At 41.4% G+C, this 20,111-nt stretch overlaps 1 protein-coding gene across 1 annotated transcript in view; it reads left to right on the top strand.

The window, feature by feature from the left end:
• Positions 1-18,402, top strand: part of zgc:77151 (uncharacterized protein LOC337153 homolog) — a 42,279-nt gene extending 23,877 nt beyond the window's left edge. The window contains exons 4-12 of the mRNA XM_031308057.2: positions 512-683; positions 2,055-2,285; positions 3,023-3,129; positions 3,385-3,532; positions 7,381-7,433; positions 10,665-10,762; positions 10,909-11,089; positions 13,167-13,370; positions 14,868-18,402. Of these exons, the coding sequence (XP_031163917.1) occupies positions 512-683; positions 2,055-2,285; positions 3,023-3,129; positions 3,385-3,532; positions 7,381-7,433; positions 10,665-10,762; positions 10,909-11,089; positions 13,167-13,370; positions 14,868-16,094 (2,421 nt within the window). The 3' untranslated portion in view covers positions 16,095-18,402. The remainder of the gene's footprint in view (positions 1-511; positions 684-2,054; positions 2,286-3,022; positions 3,130-3,384; positions 3,533-7,380; positions 7,434-10,664; positions 10,763-10,908; positions 11,090-13,166; positions 13,371-14,867) is intronic.
• The last annotated feature ends 1,709 nt before the right edge of the window (positions 18,403-20,111 follow it).

The raw sequence follows: 20,111 nt of genomic DNA, 5'->3' as shown, positions 1-20,111 counted from the left end.
GAGTTCCATTGAGAGAAATCTGTGTCTGTATTAAGCTGTCAGTGTAAACATGCATCTCTGTGGTTTGGAGTTTAGTTTGACTCCTGTTTTCCTGTTTTGTACTTTGACATATCGGCCTCATTTTGAGGTGCAGTGGAACAAAACGGCGATGCTGCCTTAAGCTTCTGTGCTGCTCAAATGTGGAACAAATTGCCAGAAGAGCTCAGATTGGCTTTATGTATGAAATGTGCCACGTAAATTAATTTGCCTCGTCTTGAGAAATCGATGCATACATTTTCCAGTCTTTATCTACCTTTAACGTACTTTATGTAAAACGTACTATAGTTTAGATATACATTTTCTAAAACCATCTTTTTTTTTTTTTTTAATCCAGTGAATCATTTATTTATTTTTTTTTTCAATGGAAAGTTTGCCGTGCTGGTTTGGAGTTTTTTTTGGGAATTCCCAAACCACAGCAATTACACAACAGCAGTCTAAAATTACGGAAACCAACCTCTTTGTGTGTTTTTAGGATGAAGTTTTGGCAGTGTCCAGGAAGATGGTGTTGCGGGTGGAGGACCTGGTGCGATGGGCGTGTGCGGAGCCGGCCGCGTGGAACAGCAGCCTGAAGCCGCTGCCCAGCAACACCAACGGCCTCCACAAACCTCTACAGAGCAGCGAGCCGCTCAAAGACAAAACTGACAGTAAGAAACACTCACCCACTGATCAAACGCAGTGATTGGCTAATTGGAAACTACAAATATGTATGGTACCAGTTTGGCAATATGCTCCTCCAACAGGGTCAACAGTTGGTGAATGTAGTGCAGAAATATTGTTCTTTGTCAATTATTATTTCTAACAGTTTCTCTAATTCTGATCATCTATCCAGTGTTAGGCTAACATAAAAGTAATCTAACACTTCCTGTAGATGTTTCACAATAAAAGCCTACCACAAGAGGGTTTATGTCCTTTGAGCCTCTGAATGGCTTTTTTTTTTTATGTGAAACCCCTTTGCATGAAGTCTATGAAGGTTCTCAGTCATCCAGGTCATAGTTATCCAGGGAAGGGTTAAACTCACCTGGACTTGGTTAAAGCTTTAGTGCGTAACTTTTTGATATTAATGAACGTCCGTTACGTTCAAGCCATTACCAAATGAGTTGCTACAAAGCTGATTAAGAGTATCAGCTCCACATCACTCTCTCTGTATTTCTCAGTATGACTATGTTCAGGAGGTTGGGGCGTCCGGCGACTTTCACGCGCAGAAACTTGAGTGAAGATAATGACCTCTTCTGAAGAGTCCGTCATGTTTTTTTAATCCTCCGTGTCCTCCTCGGCTACTAGCAGCTGTGTGGAGGAGGTGCGCGATCACGGAAGGCTTGTATCATGTGGACGCGCCGACAGTTTTGTTGTCGTTACTTAGAATTCCTCATGGGGGGCGACAGAAACTACGCACTATAGCTTTAACAGGTGCTCCGAAGAAGTTTGCTCTCTCATCCGAAAGACTTGTTCCGTTCTGACTCGAGGCCAGGTCTGAACGATGACGATTCTCACGAGGCCATATGTGTGAATACCATTCAGACTTGGCCTCGAGTGTCATCCAACGGCCATAACGACTGTCGTTACAACAGCCAGGAGCGCTAACGAACAAAACGGTATCCATTATCCTGACAACGAGCCCACGGTGGTTAATAAACCAGGATTTCCCTACCGTTCAGTAAGAACTGAAGAAGCCTTTCTCGGATAAGAGATGAAACTTCTTCGGAGCACCTTTTAACCAAGTCCAGTTGCCCTTGAGTTTGACCCTTCCCTGGATGTTTGCAGGAAGTGTCCATTTCCACTGATGGTAACTTAACAGCCATTGAAAGAACCGAAACGGTCCAAAGTCCAGAGATTAAAACTATTTGGTGAATACAAAAAGTATTTGTGTAAAAACTGAAACTGTGAGCAGCGTCGTGTGACATAACTCCGCCATCGTACATGTGGAATTAGTGCAGTGGTGACGGACATTAGCCTGAATATGACAGCAACAACAGCAGGGGGTTCGGTTCACGCGTCTCATGTCTTTTTCCTCTCAGACGACCTGGCGGAGCGGCAGGGCATCAAAATTCTCAGCTACCCGCAGTACTGCCGCTTTCGCTCCCTGCAGAGACGCCTCCAGGATGGAGCGAGGGGCCCGGGGCTGCAGGACCCCCACCTGCTGGCCCTGGGAGGCGTCAAGGCGCTGCCCAACACCCGGCTGATGTACTGCAGGGACACCTTCAACCACCCGACGCTGGAGAACAGCACCAACTTCTCCTGGCAGTTCAGTGAGTGTTTCGGAGGGGGTGGGGGGGGGGGGATACCGGAGCATGAACCGTACTGGATTATTGAGGCAGATACTTTAAAACCCATTATTAACATAGTCAGTAGAAGTTAGTAGATGCACAAGCAAAAACAGGAAGGCAGTTGTATTATTTCCCGCATGCACTCTGATACTGGATTAACCTGCTTCCAGGTTGTCTGTGTGTCATCGGTTTGTATTCAAATGCTAACAAGTTCAGTAAGCACTGAGTTGGTACTTTGTGGATTAAAAAAAGACATGAAGTCATTTGTCTGAAAAGTTTTCATAAATATAACTGTTCTGTTAATATTTTTATAACCATTTTAATTTGCCATTTCTACATTTTTTTTTGATTCATTGTTTCAACGCACCGGATTTTTTTAATGTATTCTACAGCTTGGATAATAAGCTACATCTCACACAGTTTATAATGTATATACATGTAGTTAAGTTGAACATCAGGAACGTTTCACCGTCCTTCATATTATTACCTTTTTGACAGATTGTGTAAGTGTAGCTGCTGCCTCGGCTGGCCCTCCTAAATGACTTATTAGACATCTGTAGCTCTCTGTAACAAATTGGGGATCTGAGACCAAGTGTTAACACTTGTCATTACTTTACTTGTCATTCATAATCATTCCTTAAAATAAAATTGCATTCTCTTTTATTTCTGACATTCTTTGAGTCTTCATGTATGTTGTTTGTGGGTTTTTTTTTCTACAGGATGTCCGTCTCTCAGTCTTCGAGGGCGACCTCGCAAGAGGAAAGGCCGAGACGGTAAAGACTCCCCAAACTCCAGCCAATCAGAGTCCTGGATCGAGCGGATGAAGGTTTGTTCTTTATACGTATTATTGACGAGGTTTTTTTTAGAATCGCTGGTTGTTTTTACAGGATTTAGAGGTGTTCTTTCTTTCTTCTAATAAACACCGAAGACACAGATATTTGTCTTATTTACATAAACCGTTGTCTGACTAACATTATGAGCTTCAGTTGTACTTGCTCCCATCATGTGTCTGTCTGTTAACTGGTGCTTCCCTGTCTGTGTGTGTGTGTGTCTGTTGTAACCCTGGATGTGTCCCTCTCAGGAGAACGTGATGGGCAGTGTGGAGGTCGGCTGTGAGGGCAGCTGGCTCCCCCACCCTGAAGAGCAGCTGTTCCTGGATCAGCTCTTTGCCTACATGGAGCGCCTCGGCTCGCCCATCCACAAAGTCCCCAACCTCGGCTTCAAGAAGAGTGAGTCTCTCTTTTCTTTTCCTCTCTGTACTTAGGGTGGAGGATATATGCAGGGACTTGGCGACAAACACTTCCTGGCAAAGGTTGACTCAGATGTGGGTGGGGGTTTTGTGACATACCTGAGGCTGTTAAACATGTGTTTGTTCAATGTTACCGTGCTGCACCTTCACTTAATGTGTTAAAGATCCCATGGCATGAAAATTTCACTTCATGAGGTTTTTTTAACATTAATGTAAGTTCCCCCAGCCTGCCTATGGTCCCCCAGTGGCTAGAAATGGCGATAGGTGTAAACCGAGCCCTGGGTATCCTGCTCTCGCTTTGAGAAAATGAAAGCTCAGATGGGCCGATCTGGAATCTTCCCTTTATGATGTCATAAGGAGCAAGGTTACCTCCCCTTTCTCTGCTTTGCCCACCCAGAGAATTCAGTATTCTGTATCTGATTGAATAGAATTCAATCAGATACAGTATTAGGGGACCACTAAGGTCTATATAAAGAGACTTCAGATACAGTATTAGAGGACCACTAAGGTCTATATAAAGAGACTTCAGATACAGTATTAGGGGACCACTAAGGTCTATATAAAGAGACTTCAGATACAGTATTAGAGGACCACTAAGGTCTATATAAAGAGACTTCAGATACAGTATTAGGGGACCACTAAGGTCTATATAAAGAGACTTCAGATACAGTATTAGAGGACCACTAAGGTCTATATAAAAGAGACTTCAGATACAGTATTAGGGAACCTCTAAGGTCTATATAAAGAGACTTCAGAACAGTATTAGGGGACCACTAAGGCCTATATAAAAGCATCCAAAAAGCAGCATGTCATAGGACCTTTTAAATAGAGCTGGTCGCTTATGGAAAAAAGCCTAATCACAATTATTTTTGCCAATATGGAAATCACCATTATTTAACACTATTACTCATCTTTTGGAAAGATGTTGCAAGTAATGAACTTAAAAAAAAAAAACAGTGAAAGTTAAACAAATCAACAGTGATAAAAACAAAACAAAACCTTGAACTGTGAAATTTCCCCGTTTGAATTTTGTTTTCCCCCATTTAGAACACAAGATAGAAATCGCGATTAAAGTATACGTTTATTTGATATAGCACTTTTTACAAAGTCACAAAGTGCTTTACGTGATACAATTGTTAAAATAAGACCCAAGCAGTGAAACGAGCAAGCAAAAAAAAAAATAAAATAAAAAAAAAAAAAATACTAGAGCCTGACCGATAAATGATTTTTAAGGCTGATATCGCTACAAATATTTGGTGATTTAAAAATCTGATATTCCGATATATCGGCCTATATATATTTTAAAAAAAAATCCAGAAACGCGTAACAAAACATAAACAGATTTCCCTAACATTAGTTGTTTGAGTCCTCACTAAAATAATATGATAATGCGGTTTGAAAATAAACTTGTTTGTTTTATTGTCACAACAGAACAGAGGAATATCAAAATATATTAAAGTTCTGATAAATAAAATGTATAAAAATGCAAACTTAAGATATGAAACTTCATCCCCAACTGCATACTTTGAACAAAAACAACAACAAAAAAAATCTTGAGTTGCCAGCAGGGACGTTGTAGAGCGCCCTCTGGTGGACAAACTATGCAACGCATGTTGCCTCCGTATTTATTTTATTTTTAAAATATTTATTTATCTGCCATTATAAAGCCGATACCGATAGTTTGGAAAATGCCTAATATCAGCCGATATATCCGTCGTGCTCTAAAAAATACCAGTGGATATGAAAAATGTGAGGTAATTGCACAGCCCTAGTATTGAATGTGCTCTGTGTGTCAGGAAACAGACGGCCGCGTCTTAAAACTCCTGCTTGACTGGTTCCTCGTATCTGTGTGTTGTTCCGGCTTCAGATCTTCTCTCTGCTGCCACATGCTCTTTCCCAGTTCCCCAACTGCAGAGAATCATTTTAAAACTGCGATTTTTTTTTTTCTTTTTTTTTTAAGCCACCTGAAGGCAGCGTCAACAAATTGTGAACACATTAACATGTCAAACATTTGACATCACGATCTGATCACCGCAATTCACTTCCACTATGAGTTCATAAATGATAATGAATAAATAATCTTAATGGTATTATATTTTACTACTTTTTTTTTAAGTTTCGTTTTTTTTGTCATTTGAACCTTAATATTACTATTCCTTAATATTTTTTATTTAGTTAATATACACTATATATACTATACAATATAATTTGACAATGTTGCGTTAATATTCTCATGTCTTAACTCCTTTTGTGTTACATGTATTTAAATCAGTTTAGCATATATTCTATGGCTTCACCATCAATTACTAGTTAGCTTAATGACTTAAAATATAACAATCCCAACATATTATGTGTAATCATACCACAACTACGTAAACATTTTTCCATTACAAATATGAATGTAATGTTTTTATTATACGTATTTTATACAATTATGCTTATAGTATTTTATCGGAATGAATAGTTAATTGAACTCGATATATTTTATATCTCAGGAAACTTTAGCATCTGAATTAAGTTTAGAGGAGCTAAATAAAAACAGCTTTTAAAGGTGGAACTGCCAGAAGCTTTTGCGCGTTTTGAAGACGTGAATATGTAGCAGCTGAAATTATGACGTGGTGATTAAAATATCAGTGGATCTCATCTGGTTCATCATAATTAACCCTTGTGTTGTCCTCGGGTCAAGTTTGACTAGGGCTGGGCGATATGGAGAAAATCAAATATCACGATATTTTTGACCAAACGCCTCCATGTCGATATTGCAACGATATTCTAGGGTTGACAATTGCTGCTTTCACAGAATATCTTCCACATTTAGATTTTAGATAAATAACCATCATAATGTGGATATAATGACTAAGTGGTTAAAGGCAAATAATAGAACAGTTACAACAGTCTGGCAAGTTCAGAAAATGACATCACTTTACTGTAATGCAGCCTTTGAAACCAGGAAAAGTCTAAACTTACCATGTAACGATATTACAATTCTTCAAAATCTAAGACGATATCTAGACTCATATCACAGTATCGATATAATATTGAAATATTGCCCAGCCCTAAGTTTGACCCGTTTCCAAAGTTTTTTTATATCAGAAATATAGGTTTCTTTTAACCAAATTGCCCAACAGTAATATTGATGCATGGGTGTTCTTTGCAGGTTAAATGAATGATTAGTTTCATTGAACTTTGGGTGTTTTATCCAATTTTATAGCATTTGAAAAGAATTGTTAAAAAAATGGTTTCAAAACTAAACTTTGACATGTCTGTGAACACCCTCTGATCTTAACTATTAGTCAAAATCATTTATAATTTGTATTATATTATTTTATATTATCATATAAAATGAGGTATAATGTCATATAAATTAGCTTCATTGACCATGTTTTTTAAAATAAAGTGTTAATTACGTGATCAGGAAAAGCGACAAAAAATGTTGGGGAAAAAAAAAAAAAAGGACCAAAAAAGGTTTATTTTAAATTTTGAACCCGAAGGACAACGTGTTTATGGCCGACGAGACGACAACACAAGGCTTAAAGCAGCAGTCGAACCCTGAAAGTGTGAAAACATGCGAGGCTTCGTGTCATCTGGATCTTTTGTAAGCCGCAGGGGGGGGGAAAAAAAATCATGCACATTCAAAGTACTTTGCAGGTTTTATCAGAACACATTTGTTTAGTCAAATTGAGCGTTATCATTTCAGAATTACAACTTTTGCCTGCCCTGTGTTTCATGTTTGCGTGTCTGGTCTGCGCTCTTTCTCTCTCTCTCTCTCTCTCTCTCTCTCTCTCTCTCTCTCTCTCTCTCTCTCTCTCTCTCTCTCTCTCTCTCCAGTTGACCTCTTCCTCATGTACTCTGTGGTCAAGCGGCTCGGAGGCTACAAAAAGGTGAGTCACTTCATGTTGCTTTATGGCGCTTACCCACTGCTAGTATCGGCTCGGCTTGGCCGTGGTGCCCCGTCCTGCTTTTTCCATTACAGATTTAGTACCGCCTCATGCGTGAGGCGAGCGTGGCTGATCGTCATAGCGACACCACAGGAAACTGCCATGACCTAACGCGACACACACACAGAACGTGGAAGGCGTGTTGTTGTTGCCACAGCCAGAAGACACATTTAGTTTCCAAAGAAGCTGGAGGCAGCAAAAATTTTAAAAAAAAAACACCGCTGGCTAAACTATTTAAAAAAGGCGGGTTTGTTCAGGACACCCCCGGTCTGTCGCTATAGCAATGATGAGGCAGTGATTAGTGACGATTCTCGCCGACCAATCAGTGGTCTGCAGGTTTTCACGTCACCTTTTGGTATCGCCTCAGCTCGCTTGGAACCTCGACGGAAGCGATACTAAATAAAGTACCTGTTAGCAGGTACCAGGGACTTTTTTTTCATAATGGAAAACCAAAAAAGGCGAGTAGAGTCGAGCTGGTACCATGTAGTGGAAAAACGCCATTAGTTTATGTAGCTCATCTAACCTTTACTGAGAGGAATAGTTTGATATTTTGGGAAATTCTCATTTGTTTAGTGGGGAGAGTTGCATGAGAAGATTGAAAGCCCTTTAAAAGGGGAATCGGAGTGCTCTTGACATTTGAGAAATGAAAGGACAAAGTCACAAGTTCAATTCATCCCCCGTAATGCATCCCCATCATGGCTAAATCTGTCCGAAGACTTTTCTTTTTCACCTTTTTGTGTAACCAGAATTGCGCCGTTGAGCTAAAAAATGACAACAATCAGTTAGAGACCGGCGACCTAAAACAGAAACACTAAATATATACCAAATTAGGGCGCCCAGATAGCTCAGTTGGTAGAGCAGGCGCCCATATATAGAGGTTTACTCCTCGACGCAGCGGCCACGGGTTCGACTCCGACCTGCGGCCCTTTGCTGCATGTCATTCCCCCCTCTGTCCCCTTTCATGTATTCAGCTGTTCTGTCAAAATAAAGGCCTAAAATGCCACACAAAAAAATCTTTAAAAAAAAAAATATATATATATATATATACACCAAATTAACAAAATAAAATGTTGAAATCTAAAACAAAATGCCAATGAGAATGATTTAAAAGAGCACAGCGTGAAACAGCGATGTGTCAGGAAACAGACGGCTGCATCTTAAAACTCCTGCTCGACTGGTTCCTCGTATCTGTGTGGTGTTCTTCTCTCTGCTGTCAAATGCACTTTCCCACTTCCCCAACTGCAGAGGATCATTTTAAAACTGCGATAACAGATTCTTTTTTTTAAGCCACTCTTTTTTTACACTTTGAGTTTTTTTCTACAAAATACATAGTGTGTTGATTAGGGATCTTTACAGGTGCTTGTAGGTGGGTTGGGTTCCCTTTGGACAGAGCCAGGCTAGCTGTTTCCCCCTGTTTCCAGTCACTACTCTAAGCTAAGCTAACTGGCTGCTGGCTGTAGCCTTTTACATTTACTCTCATACATCTAACCGTCTGCCAGAACTAAATAAGGGCATTTCCCAAAACTATAGAATTATAGAACTATTCCTTTAACTACAATGGAAGCACTCCAGATTTATCTAAAGGAGTCACAAGATGATATTTATGACGTATAAAATAACATTTGTCTCTTCCGAAGCTACGGCGACAACAGTTTAGGGACCAAAACGACTAGTTAAAGCTTTGGTCCGTCCCTTTTTTATAATAATGAACGTCGGTTACATTCAAGCCATTGCCAAATGAGTTGCTACAAGCTACTCAAGACTATCAGCTCCACAACCACTCTCTCTGTATGTATGTCATTACTTAGAATTCCTCAGAAACTACGCCCTGTAGCTTTAAGTTTAGGAAAAAGATGGTGGTTTGGATTAAAACTCTCCCAAAGAACAAACATGCGTTTCCTGGGTGAAAGTATTAAAATTATATTATTATATCAGATTTTGCGTAATTTTGCCTAACCTCCGGCCATAGCTGTATCCCTTCTAGCCACAACCCTGTTTGCCCTGTTTCCAGGCTTTATGCTAAGCTAAGTGAAGCTAAGTGGCTTCTGGAGCCTTACATTTACTCTACAAACATCCAACTGTCCGCAAGGAAAAAATAAGCGTATTTTTTTTTTTTCAAACTGTAGAATTATTTCTTTAACTGAAATGGCAGCACTCCAGATGTATCCAAAGGAGTCCCAAGGTGAATCCAATATGCAGCTGTTACTATTAACGATTCAAAACATTCATGACTTTGAGTATTTTCAGTACAGGCAAATCAGTAGTACCTTTTTCATTAACTGTTAACACTCAGCTGTGTAAAATAACATTTGTCTCTTCAGAATGAAACCGTGGAGTTCTGCCTGAAACATTTCTAAGCGGTTTACAGTAAATAAACGCAACAAAAGCAGCTTTAGAACAAATTTAAACAGGCAGACGGGACAGAAACGGGAGGTATAGTTTCAGCTCAGTGCTGCTCTGTTTCACAACAAAAGGCCCGTTCACTCGTCCATTTCACCCTCTGTGCTGAACTGAGCCTTGTACTGGACAATACTGTATTATACAACATAGTGTTAACACCCCTAATGACTCGCTGTATAAGGTATGTAATTGTTTCAACTCCACTCAGCACTTAAAAAAAAAAATAGAATTCCAGCCATCACATATTTTTTAAAATTAATTTAAAATTGCGCCTCGTCAGTAAATACGTTCCATCTGCGGACTGCACTGCAGACTCATACAAAGAGTCTTTGTCTTAGAGACAGAGTTTAACAACAAACTTGTGACTTATTATTACATTATATCAATGTATTTGTTTCAGTAAACAAACCACAACACACATCTGTTTGTTGTATCATGATTGTAGCTGTAATAAGAAATTAAGTGTTAATATAATATAAGACAAGAGAGAACAAGAACAAGCACGGGGTCTGTTGCATTTAAACACTCCAATTTTAGCTTATGATTACATATTGAATATTGTTGAATATCATTTTTCTCATGTTTGAATGGTAAAGGGACAGTCCTACCAGCACACACGTTTCTTTTCTGAAGGATTTCAGGAATTCGTGTGTGTGTGTGTGTGTGTGTGTGTGTGTGTGTGTGTGTGTGTGTGTGTGTGTGTGTGTGTGTGTGTGTGTGTGTGTGTGTGTGTGTGTGTGTGTGTGTGTGTGTGTGTGTGTGTGTGTGTCACAGGTGACATTGGACCGTCTCTGGAAAATAGTTTATAACGAGCTGGGAGGATGCCCCGGCAGCACCAGTGCTGCTACCTGCACCAGGAGACACTACGAGAGGTCAGACAGAAACTCTACACCCACCCACCCCCCCCCCCAACCAAAAAAAACCCATAAATTATAAAATACATCTCTTCGGCTAAAACAAAGGCTTCTAATTTAAAAGCAAATGCGCTAAGCGTCCTGTGACTGTGTGTGTGTGTCAGGCTTATGCTTCCTTATGAAGAGCACCTCAGAGCAGGAGGAGCCGAATTCAAAATCCCAGAATCCCCCATGCCTCCGAAACCCAGAGGGATAAGAGGAAGGAAACCACTTCAGAGGGGCAGAAAACCAGGACCCAAAGCCAAGGACAAGAAGTTGACAGCCCCTGCTGCTCCTCCTCGTACTGTAAGTGACAGACCAACTGTAAACAATATTTCATTTTATTTGTTTTATCATTCAGTGACAAGCTACTCTTTGCTGCACATTCACATTTAAGTGGGATTTATGCTTCTGCGGGGGCTCTACGCAGAGCTTTCGCCGTAGCCTACGTAAGTGGCCAGAGGTTTATACTTATGCACTGGTGTCTGCGTTGTTCTAGCGTAATAGCAGGGCCGGCATGTCAGGGTCCGTATCTACATGTACCCACGGCGTCAATTTAACGCAGAACCATGAAGTAGGCTATATTTTACCTCCTGTTGTCTCTTTTCCTTCGCTGCCAATTTGCACCTTTCTATATTTTTTCCTTCAGAAATCATCGTGTTCCTGGCAGCTTTTGCTTTTTAGTTCAGGTCTTTAAAGAAACACTATGAAATTATACTTTTGACATTATGACTCTGGATACGTTTTTAGAAACAATCATATTGACTAAAATATCTGAATGTACCTTTTTAAAAAATTGCTTCAGATTGAAATTGTACCTTGATAAATCCGCAGACATCCTGCGTGTTAACAGGTCAACAGTCACATTCACATAATATCCTAAGGCTAAAACAAGCTCCAAATTTTAGGACATTGTAGAAATTTTTTGCTCTGTTTTTAGAATGTAATAACTTTTAAAAGCGTATTTTGGCAGTGAGTTAATAAAGATTAAATCGGCTCACCCACAAGTCAAAACAGCCCAATAACACTGGAGATGATAGACACAGCACAACACGGCATCACCGTGACTCCGGAAAAAAATCAGTTTGCATCACTGAATAACTTGGAATATCTCAGCCGTCCCAAATTCGCTCTTGAGTATTTCTACTAGGGATGTCACGAGAACCGGTCCTTGGGCACCAACTCGGTACCAAAATTCTGAAAACGTGCCGGTACTCATTTTTCCACAGTACCGTATGTACCGGGGGATGCAATCCTTCCAGACCTGACGGGGGCAGTATATACGCCTAACGTTAAAAATGTTCTAGACTGCTGCTAAATGCTGAAGAAGAACACCGACCAGCACGGAAAAACAGCAAATAGCCCCTCATCTCCCTGTACGGCTTGAACGCATTCAGCTTCTGGCTTTACCGTACATCTACGGCAGCGTCTTTCACAACTTCACCTTGAACTCCGCAAGTGAGCCTATTTCTCTCTGCCGTTGTCTATCACGACCTAACGTGTGCTCTGATAGCGCTTGTTTTAACGGACCTCAAAAACATCAGTTAACTTTAACCAGCCCGGTTCTTTGTGAAAAACAACGGCAGAGAGAAACAGACGTAACTAAACATGCTTGCTGTCTGGGAGTTCCGGGTGAACTCATGAAAGACGGTACCCTACGCGGCTGTGTGAAAGACGGTACCGTGCGCTGGCTGTGTGAAAGACGGTACCGTGCGCTGGCTGTGTGAAAGACGGTACCCTACGCGGCTGTGTGAAAGACGGTACCGCGCGCTGGCTGTGTGGTGATGCCAGGCTTCAAAGCAACGGGCTGTGGGGTCCAGAAGACTGACGTTTTTGTAAATCACGCTCTCCTTGCCCCCTCCACTCCACACCATAACAGAAAGGTGAAACTAAAAGAAAACACTGAAAGAAGAGTGACATGACGTTGCCCCCCTCCCCCCAAATGTTTAAATAAAGGAATTAATGTTTAAGTATTGTTATTTTCTTCCTCTTTTTTTTTTTTTTTTTTTTTGGTACACACACCGTGGTATCGACTTTAGTATCGAGTATTGTGTACTTTTGTTGGTAGATTTTTGGTATCGTGACATCCCTAATTTCTACACTGTGGTATTAGTACTTTTACTTATGTAAATAATGTGAGTACTTCTTCCACCACTGCCAGATATAGAAGGCAAGGGAAGTTTCTTGATGTAGCACATTTCATTGCTGGCGAACTTAATGTGCGTTATGTTAATATGTATACAGCAATACATAAAATGTGCAAAATACAGTAAATACAAATTTCAACAGCAGCAGCAGCAAAAAAAAAAAAAAATACACTTGAACATCTAGTATAGGCTTGAAGACACCACATATGACCGCTGGTCTTCATCTCTCTGAGCAGATCGTGAACCCGAACGGCACCGTGGTGGTGAAGAGAGGCCGAGGCCGGCCGCCGGGCACGCGCAACAAGGCCACGCTGATCGCTCAGGCCAAGCTGATGGCCCAGCAGCAGGCGAAAGCCAGAGCAGCGGGCGAGTCGCAGCTGCAGAGTCCTCTGCTTCCAGTCCGAGTCGGAGGTGGACCACTCCCCAGCAGCACACCCAGGGTAACACTCAAACTCTGCAGGGGAAATTAGATTCACAGACATAGTTTTTCATTTTTGTATAATGTTTTTATTGATTTTTTTTCATCACAAGTCGTTTCCTGAAATGTCCTCTTTTAGAGTCAAGTCTGGCTACCAATGTTTCTTTAGAACCAGGTGTAAGCCAGTTATATATTGATGAAATCAAACCCCTCTTAGAGCCCGACCGATAAAGGAATTTTAAGGCCAATATTGATACAAATATTTGGGGAATACAAATATTTGGTGATTTAAAAATCCGATATTCCGATATATTGGTTGATATAGATAGATAGATAGATAGATAGATAGATAGATAGATAGATAGATAGATAGATAGATAGAGATATCTATATATATAGATGTATAGATATAGATATATAGATAGATATATAGATATAGATATAGATATATATAGATATATATAGATATATATATATAGATATAGATATAGATATAGATATAGAGATATAGATATATATAGATAGATAGATACTTTTTTTTTTAAATCCAGAAACTGTAAACTAAACAGATTTCCCTAACATTAGTTATTTATGAGTCCTCACTAAAATAATATGATAATGCAGTTTAAAAATAAACTTGTTTGTTTTATTGTCACAACAGAACAGAGGAACATCAAAATATATTAAAGTTCTGATAAATAAAATGTATAGTTCTGATAAATTATGAAAATGATTAGTTCTGATAAATAAAATGTATAAAAATACAAACTTAAGATATGAAATTTAAAGTCCTTTGAACAAAAACACAATAACAACAAAAATCAAAGTGTTGTCCACAGGGACCTTGTAGAGCGCCCTCTGGTGGACAAACTATGCAACTCCAACACTCATAACATGGTTGAAGGGTGTTTCTTTTTTTGTTTGTTTGTTTTTTAATTTTCATTTATCGGCCATTATAAATGCCGATACCGATAGTTTGGAAAATGGCAAATATCGGCCCGCCGATATATTGGCCAGGCTCTAACCCCTCTCCTTGCAATTGTTTGTTATAATTTGTAACTTCCCAGCTGATTGGTCTTGCATTCACGGACATATTTTATAGTAATTAAAGTCATACTTCATCCATACTTTATGTAACATCACAATAGTTTTTGCACGTATACTGTGAACTTGTGGACATCGCACCCAACCGTACAGCCTTCGTTCTTTCCCTTTCTTACGCAGTTATATTGTACGTATTTGTTATAGTGTCTTTTACATACATACAGTACTTATATTGAAATATATAGCAGTACTTACACTACTTTATTGGTTATTTCCTTTGTAATATGTTTATTGTATGCACCAAATACACCAAGGCAAATTCCCAAGTAAAAACTTACTTGAGTAATAAATCGGATTTGGTTACAAGGTATTTTTACCTTTTTTATATAGACTATGCAGAACAATATAAACATGATTATGTTTTTTTATGATAATAAGAACCTCCTTGTTCTTTTTCTCTCCTCCCTTCATGCAGCCCATCCAGCCGGCTATCCTTCCTGTCAACATGCCCCTCACCCCCGACCTCTCCCCCATGTCCGCCCCCTTCCTCCCCTTCCAGCCCAAACCGAAGGAGCTGAAGCCGGACAGAGGGGAGTCTGTGGCTCACGCTCCGGGCGTGCTCCTCTCCACTCTGCCTCGCCACTTCGTCGGAGGATCTCTGGGCGGCTTCAGCCCAATCAAAGGCGTCTGTCCTCTGGATGTCTTCAGGAACCGCATCAGCCTCCAGAGAGGTCCGGAGAGCCCGGCCCTGACGCCCCAGGACCCGGCCCAGCACCATCCGACCATCTACACCCTCCAGCCCAAAATTGGAAGCCCGGATACGTCTCACCCCAGCGGGGACCAGCTTCAGCCTCAGCTCCACCAGCAGCACAACCACTGCTCCGGGTGTAACGTGGACGAGGCGGCCCAGAGAGGAGGCAGTCGGGACGCCAGGAACCGGCCTCCATTGCCCCCTCTCCGGGTCCTGCCTTTGAACCTGGACTGCAGCGTTCAGGTGTGCCAGCTGATGAGGACTCGTCTGGGCTCGTCCCAGTTCCAGACCTTCACTCGCCGACTGTCTGAGGCTCTGTCCCAGGACCTGAGCCCCAAGCCCCCCTGCTCTCCCATCACCCCTCCCCCGGAGCAGGCGCTGCCTCTCAACCTCAGCAAGCGTTTCGCGGCCAAGAGACCCAGCACAGAGGGGCCAGAGGCGGGCCTGGCAGCGATCAACGGGAACACGGATCAACCGCCATCCAAGAGACCCAGACCCGGCTGCACGGAGCAGGCCGAGGACTTGGGCCCGAGCGGCCGGCCCAGCTCCGCAGGAAGCGAAGGAGGAGAAGAGCAGGATGTGGAGATGAAGAACCAGGAGGAACCCGCAGACCTGAGCTCCCCCAGCCGGATCAGGGCCTTCCTGCTCGGGCTGCCACCCTTCCAGGTGAAATTCGAGGAGGATCTGAACGGGACGAGGTTTGGGAAATTTCTTCCTCCAGAATCTATGGCTGAAACCCAGAGGACCGAGACAGAGACAGGAGAGGGAGGAGTGGCTGTAAAGAAAGAAGTAAAGGAGGAGGTGGTGGAAATAGAGCGATGTGAAACTGAGAGAAGCAAGAAACTACAGAAGTCGGATCAGCAGGAGAAAGATCTCGCCCGCCTCTCTGGTCCCGGTCCTGCAGAGCTGAAGAGAGCCGGGCCCTCAAACACTGAGTCGCACTGTTTTTAGCATTATTCCCTCTGTCGATATTAGCATTTTGTGATCAGAAAACTGTCGGATAAATCGGGGATTTGTCGCTTTTGGAATGTGGAAAGTCGTATCCACCGCGGGGCTTTGGTGTTGGTTTTGGACGCCGGATGCTTCAGCGGTCGAGCAGGGATGTTTCTTTGCTTCCTATTTGAGCAACATTTGAACTCACAACTTCTCTTTTGTTTCCCATTTTTGTCTCCTTGTTGTTTTTCGATCATGTCGTCGATTGAACTTTGCAGCGGAATGACGACACTGAGACTCATGACAATCACAAATCAGTTTCTCTTCCTTCCTCTGTCGATTTCTGTCTCTTTTAAGGTAAAAAAAGAAACAGAGGAGTGAGACTGTGACTATTTAACAAACACTGCCATAACCCTCCATAACACTATTAACTCCACTATTCAATATTACAGTGAAATATTGAATAAGATCCATATTACTTCAATTAAAAAAAAAATCAATTCTATCTATGGGTGATGCTATGCATCAATACTTCATAATTTAGCATCTGCGGTGTACTGTAGTTTGGTAGTTTTCATTTTTAAATTGTACTCTACTTCTGTGGAGAGATAGTTATTTTCTGATAAAGTGTCTGGATGTTATCTGGAGCTCCTCAGTCTTCACAGTATAGCTCGTTAAGTGAAGCCTTTCTATAGTCCTGCTCGTTAGCTAAAATTGTATAAACTTTTCTTACACAAATGTGCCTTAAGTGGCCTGCGATCTGTTTCATCGCCGGCTTCGAATACATTCAGTTAAAGAGATACCTTGATGTTGGACCGGTCTAGTTTCCCTTCACTCCTAACTTGGGCAGGGTGTCTTTGAAATATTGGTGTGGCTACGATACCTGAGATGTTGTTACCTTGAGAAATATAAACATGCGTTTCCTACAAAACTTTTAACAAGAGAAGCCAAAGTCCTTCAATTTTAATTAAAAGGTGTAGGTTTTAAATCAAGAAGTGTTCAAATCTGACCAGACATTCAATGCCAGCTGACTCATGTCATACAGCACTAGTAAGAAAGTGTTAAGGTTGGATACCCAGCCCTGCTGTTTGTGTTGTAAAGGCCGCTGTGGCCACACAGTGCCGTCGTCTCGCCTTCATCACTGCCACTGTTGAGGTTGTTCAACGGATAAGAAATCGGCACAGGAGGGAGAATTGTGTGTAGAGATCCAACGTGAACATGTAGCCCAAACATTCAGACTACCTCAGGTTTTTCTTTTGAACATTTCCACCTGCTTCATCGGTTTCAGGGGGGTGGGGGTGGATCTTATCCCATCATGCATTTGGATAGACTGCAGGGTTGGATGCTGGTCCATGAACACAGACAGACTTAGTCGCAGTTGGTGTTTGTAAAAGTTTGGGTCAGTTCATGGAATTTGTTGACAATAAAATAATAAAGTATCACCGGAATGATCCTTTAATCTGCAATCTGTATCTGGATACGTAACACGGTGGGGGGGGAGGGTTATATGCCAGACTATTTGTTGGCTGGGAGCAGTGACTTCCTGGAGTCCCATAGTCCGACACATAACCCCCTGCAAAACCTCAAATTGATGTTTTTACACTTCCGGTTCTGTGTGTATTAAAAGAAGATTGTAACATTTTAATCGGTGAGCTTTAGAGTGGCTGGTAGTTGTTTCTCCCCGCTTCCAGTCTTGGTGCTAAGCTACGCTAATTTCATATTTAGCGTACAGAAACAAGAGTGGTCTCGATCTTCTTATCTAAATCTCAACAAGAAAGCAAATATGATAATGAATGTTGAACTATTGCTTGAAAGCTTCAGTGTGTAACTTTTTTAATTAATAAAACGTCCGTTACATTCAAGCCGTTGCCAAATGAGTTGCTACAAAGCTAATTAAGACTATCAGCTCCTCACAACTCTCTCTGGATTTCTCAGTATGGCTATGTTCAGAAAATGGTGTCTTCCGGCGACTTTTGCTCGCAGAAAAATGCGCCGACAGTTTGTTGTCATCACTTATTTACTTACTACGCACTATAGCTTTAAGAATGCGGCATGTATCATTTACACCTGACGGAGATCTGATATATTCTGACTGTTATAGATTCTGCTGCATTTATATGAATTCTTCCTGAAGATATCCAGATACAGATCGTGTATTAATACCAGATGAAAATGAGAAAATCAAACCTGCAGCGTTCACCAAAGAACGTGTTTCCGTTTTCCACTTTAAACCGATCCGCTGCTTCCCCCGGCTTCTTCCTCTCCTTCATATAAAGTGGCGACACAAAACACGACTCCATCTCGTGACAAAAAACTTGTGTAGCTGGAAAAAAAACAAACATTAAAATGTCAAGGTATCCCTTTAATCGCAGCCTTTTCCTTCGACTCGTCTCGGTTTGTTTCGGATTTGCACACCTACTGTACCCACGTGCTTAATTTGTTTTTCCATATTTATATTTGCCATTTTTTAATTTTTTTCCTTCTGCCAACGTTTTTTTGTTATTTTATTAGTAGTGGAATCAACTCCGACACCGAAAATAACTGGTGCTGTTTATTCTTAGTTATGTAGCCATATTGTTGTTGTTTTTTAATTGATAAAGCTGCAAATTCTTTTCATCTCAGCAAGTCATTAAGTCTTGACTTCAGTCTCAAACTGCTTTTTTTTCTGCTCTTGAAACAAGTTCTAACGTTTCTCACAGCACATGTATTTGTCCAGAGAGAGAGAGTTTTAAGAAAATATTTTAAAGAACTAAATTAAAAGATTTTTTTTGGGGGGGAATTTCTTTGACTGTTGGCTTTGCGTGACACGGATATGACTTGTTTGTGAATGAATGCATGAGTAGAGAAATGTATACTCAGTAGATATAGCTGGGCAGATGCACCAAAGCACACGTAACTCCGCCAGAAATCAGCAGACCTCCATAACCTCTCTGTAACCTTTGGCATCGTGTTGGAGTCCGAGTTGTCGTGAGTATTTCAGGATATTATAAGTCATTATTTTACTACTCTAACAAGAGGAAGATGATGAAATGCCTTTTGTGATTACGTCTTGAAAACAAATCAATGCAGCAGATTAAATATGTCTCACAAAATGTCTGATAATCTTACGACAGGATTAATGTATATTCTGTGTCTCGCTCTTAGGGTTGGGCATCGTTTTGATTTTAGCAATTCTGATTCTTCCTTTGGATTCCGGTTAGCCTGGGCAAACCCTGACGAACTTCCGGCAAATTTGAGATTTGCTCTGCAAGTCAGTCTGGCCAAGAGCCCATTCAAGCCCATTCCTAATTTTTCCAAATCGAGGCACCAATCACAACCGTTGAGGCGGGCTTTACATAGATGATGATGATGATGATGATGATAGCGACGGCGAGCAGCTTTTTGTTTACGTTCAACAAGCCGGCCACCGAAGCGCAGCAACCCGTTGATGCCGCGGTCGCTGCTACGTCACCCGGATCGTTGGTCTGATCGGTTGAAGGATTATCCAATTGCGCCCAGAGGCATTTGAGCGGCGTCCATTGTTAATGCCCCTTTGGAAATGAGCTGTGAATGAAGCGTGCCCAGACCCCCTCTCAGTTACAACGAGAAGGGTCTGGTGTCAACCAGGTTAGATTCCGGTTATTATCGATTCCGATTCTTTGAGGGGTGGAGTTGAAACGGGCCACATGCTTATTTCACAGATAAGATTTCATTTTGATTCAATGAAGTTATTTACATATTTCCGGGCTTTTTCAGTATAAAATAAAGCCACACTTTAGAGCACAGCTTACTGTGCTCTGTGGCTGCAACACAACAAGCGCCTGGAAGTACGCCGGCCGCTATGGAAACCAAAACTTGCACGTGTTAAATTTGGAAAACGATGATCGGATTCGAAACCAAATGTTCCAAACGATTCCATCGGAATCGTAATTTTTGAACCGGTTCCGAGTTGGAACCGGTTCTCGATGCCCAGTCCGCTTCGCTCTGCTTCATCCTGTCTGTAAACCTTTCCTTATTTATTACAGCGAGATGTTTCTGAGCGTGCTCGGTCTGTTG

Source organism: Sander lucioperca, chromosome 13 (genome assembly GCF_008315115.2).
Source record: "Sander lucioperca isolate FBNREF2018 chromosome 13, SLUC_FBN_1.2, whole genome shotgun sequence".
In the NCBI taxonomy this organism is placed as follows: Eukaryota; Metazoa; Chordata; class Actinopteri; order Perciformes; family Percidae; genus Sander; species Sander lucioperca.
This window is presented reverse-complemented; position numbering and strand designations above follow the sequence as displayed.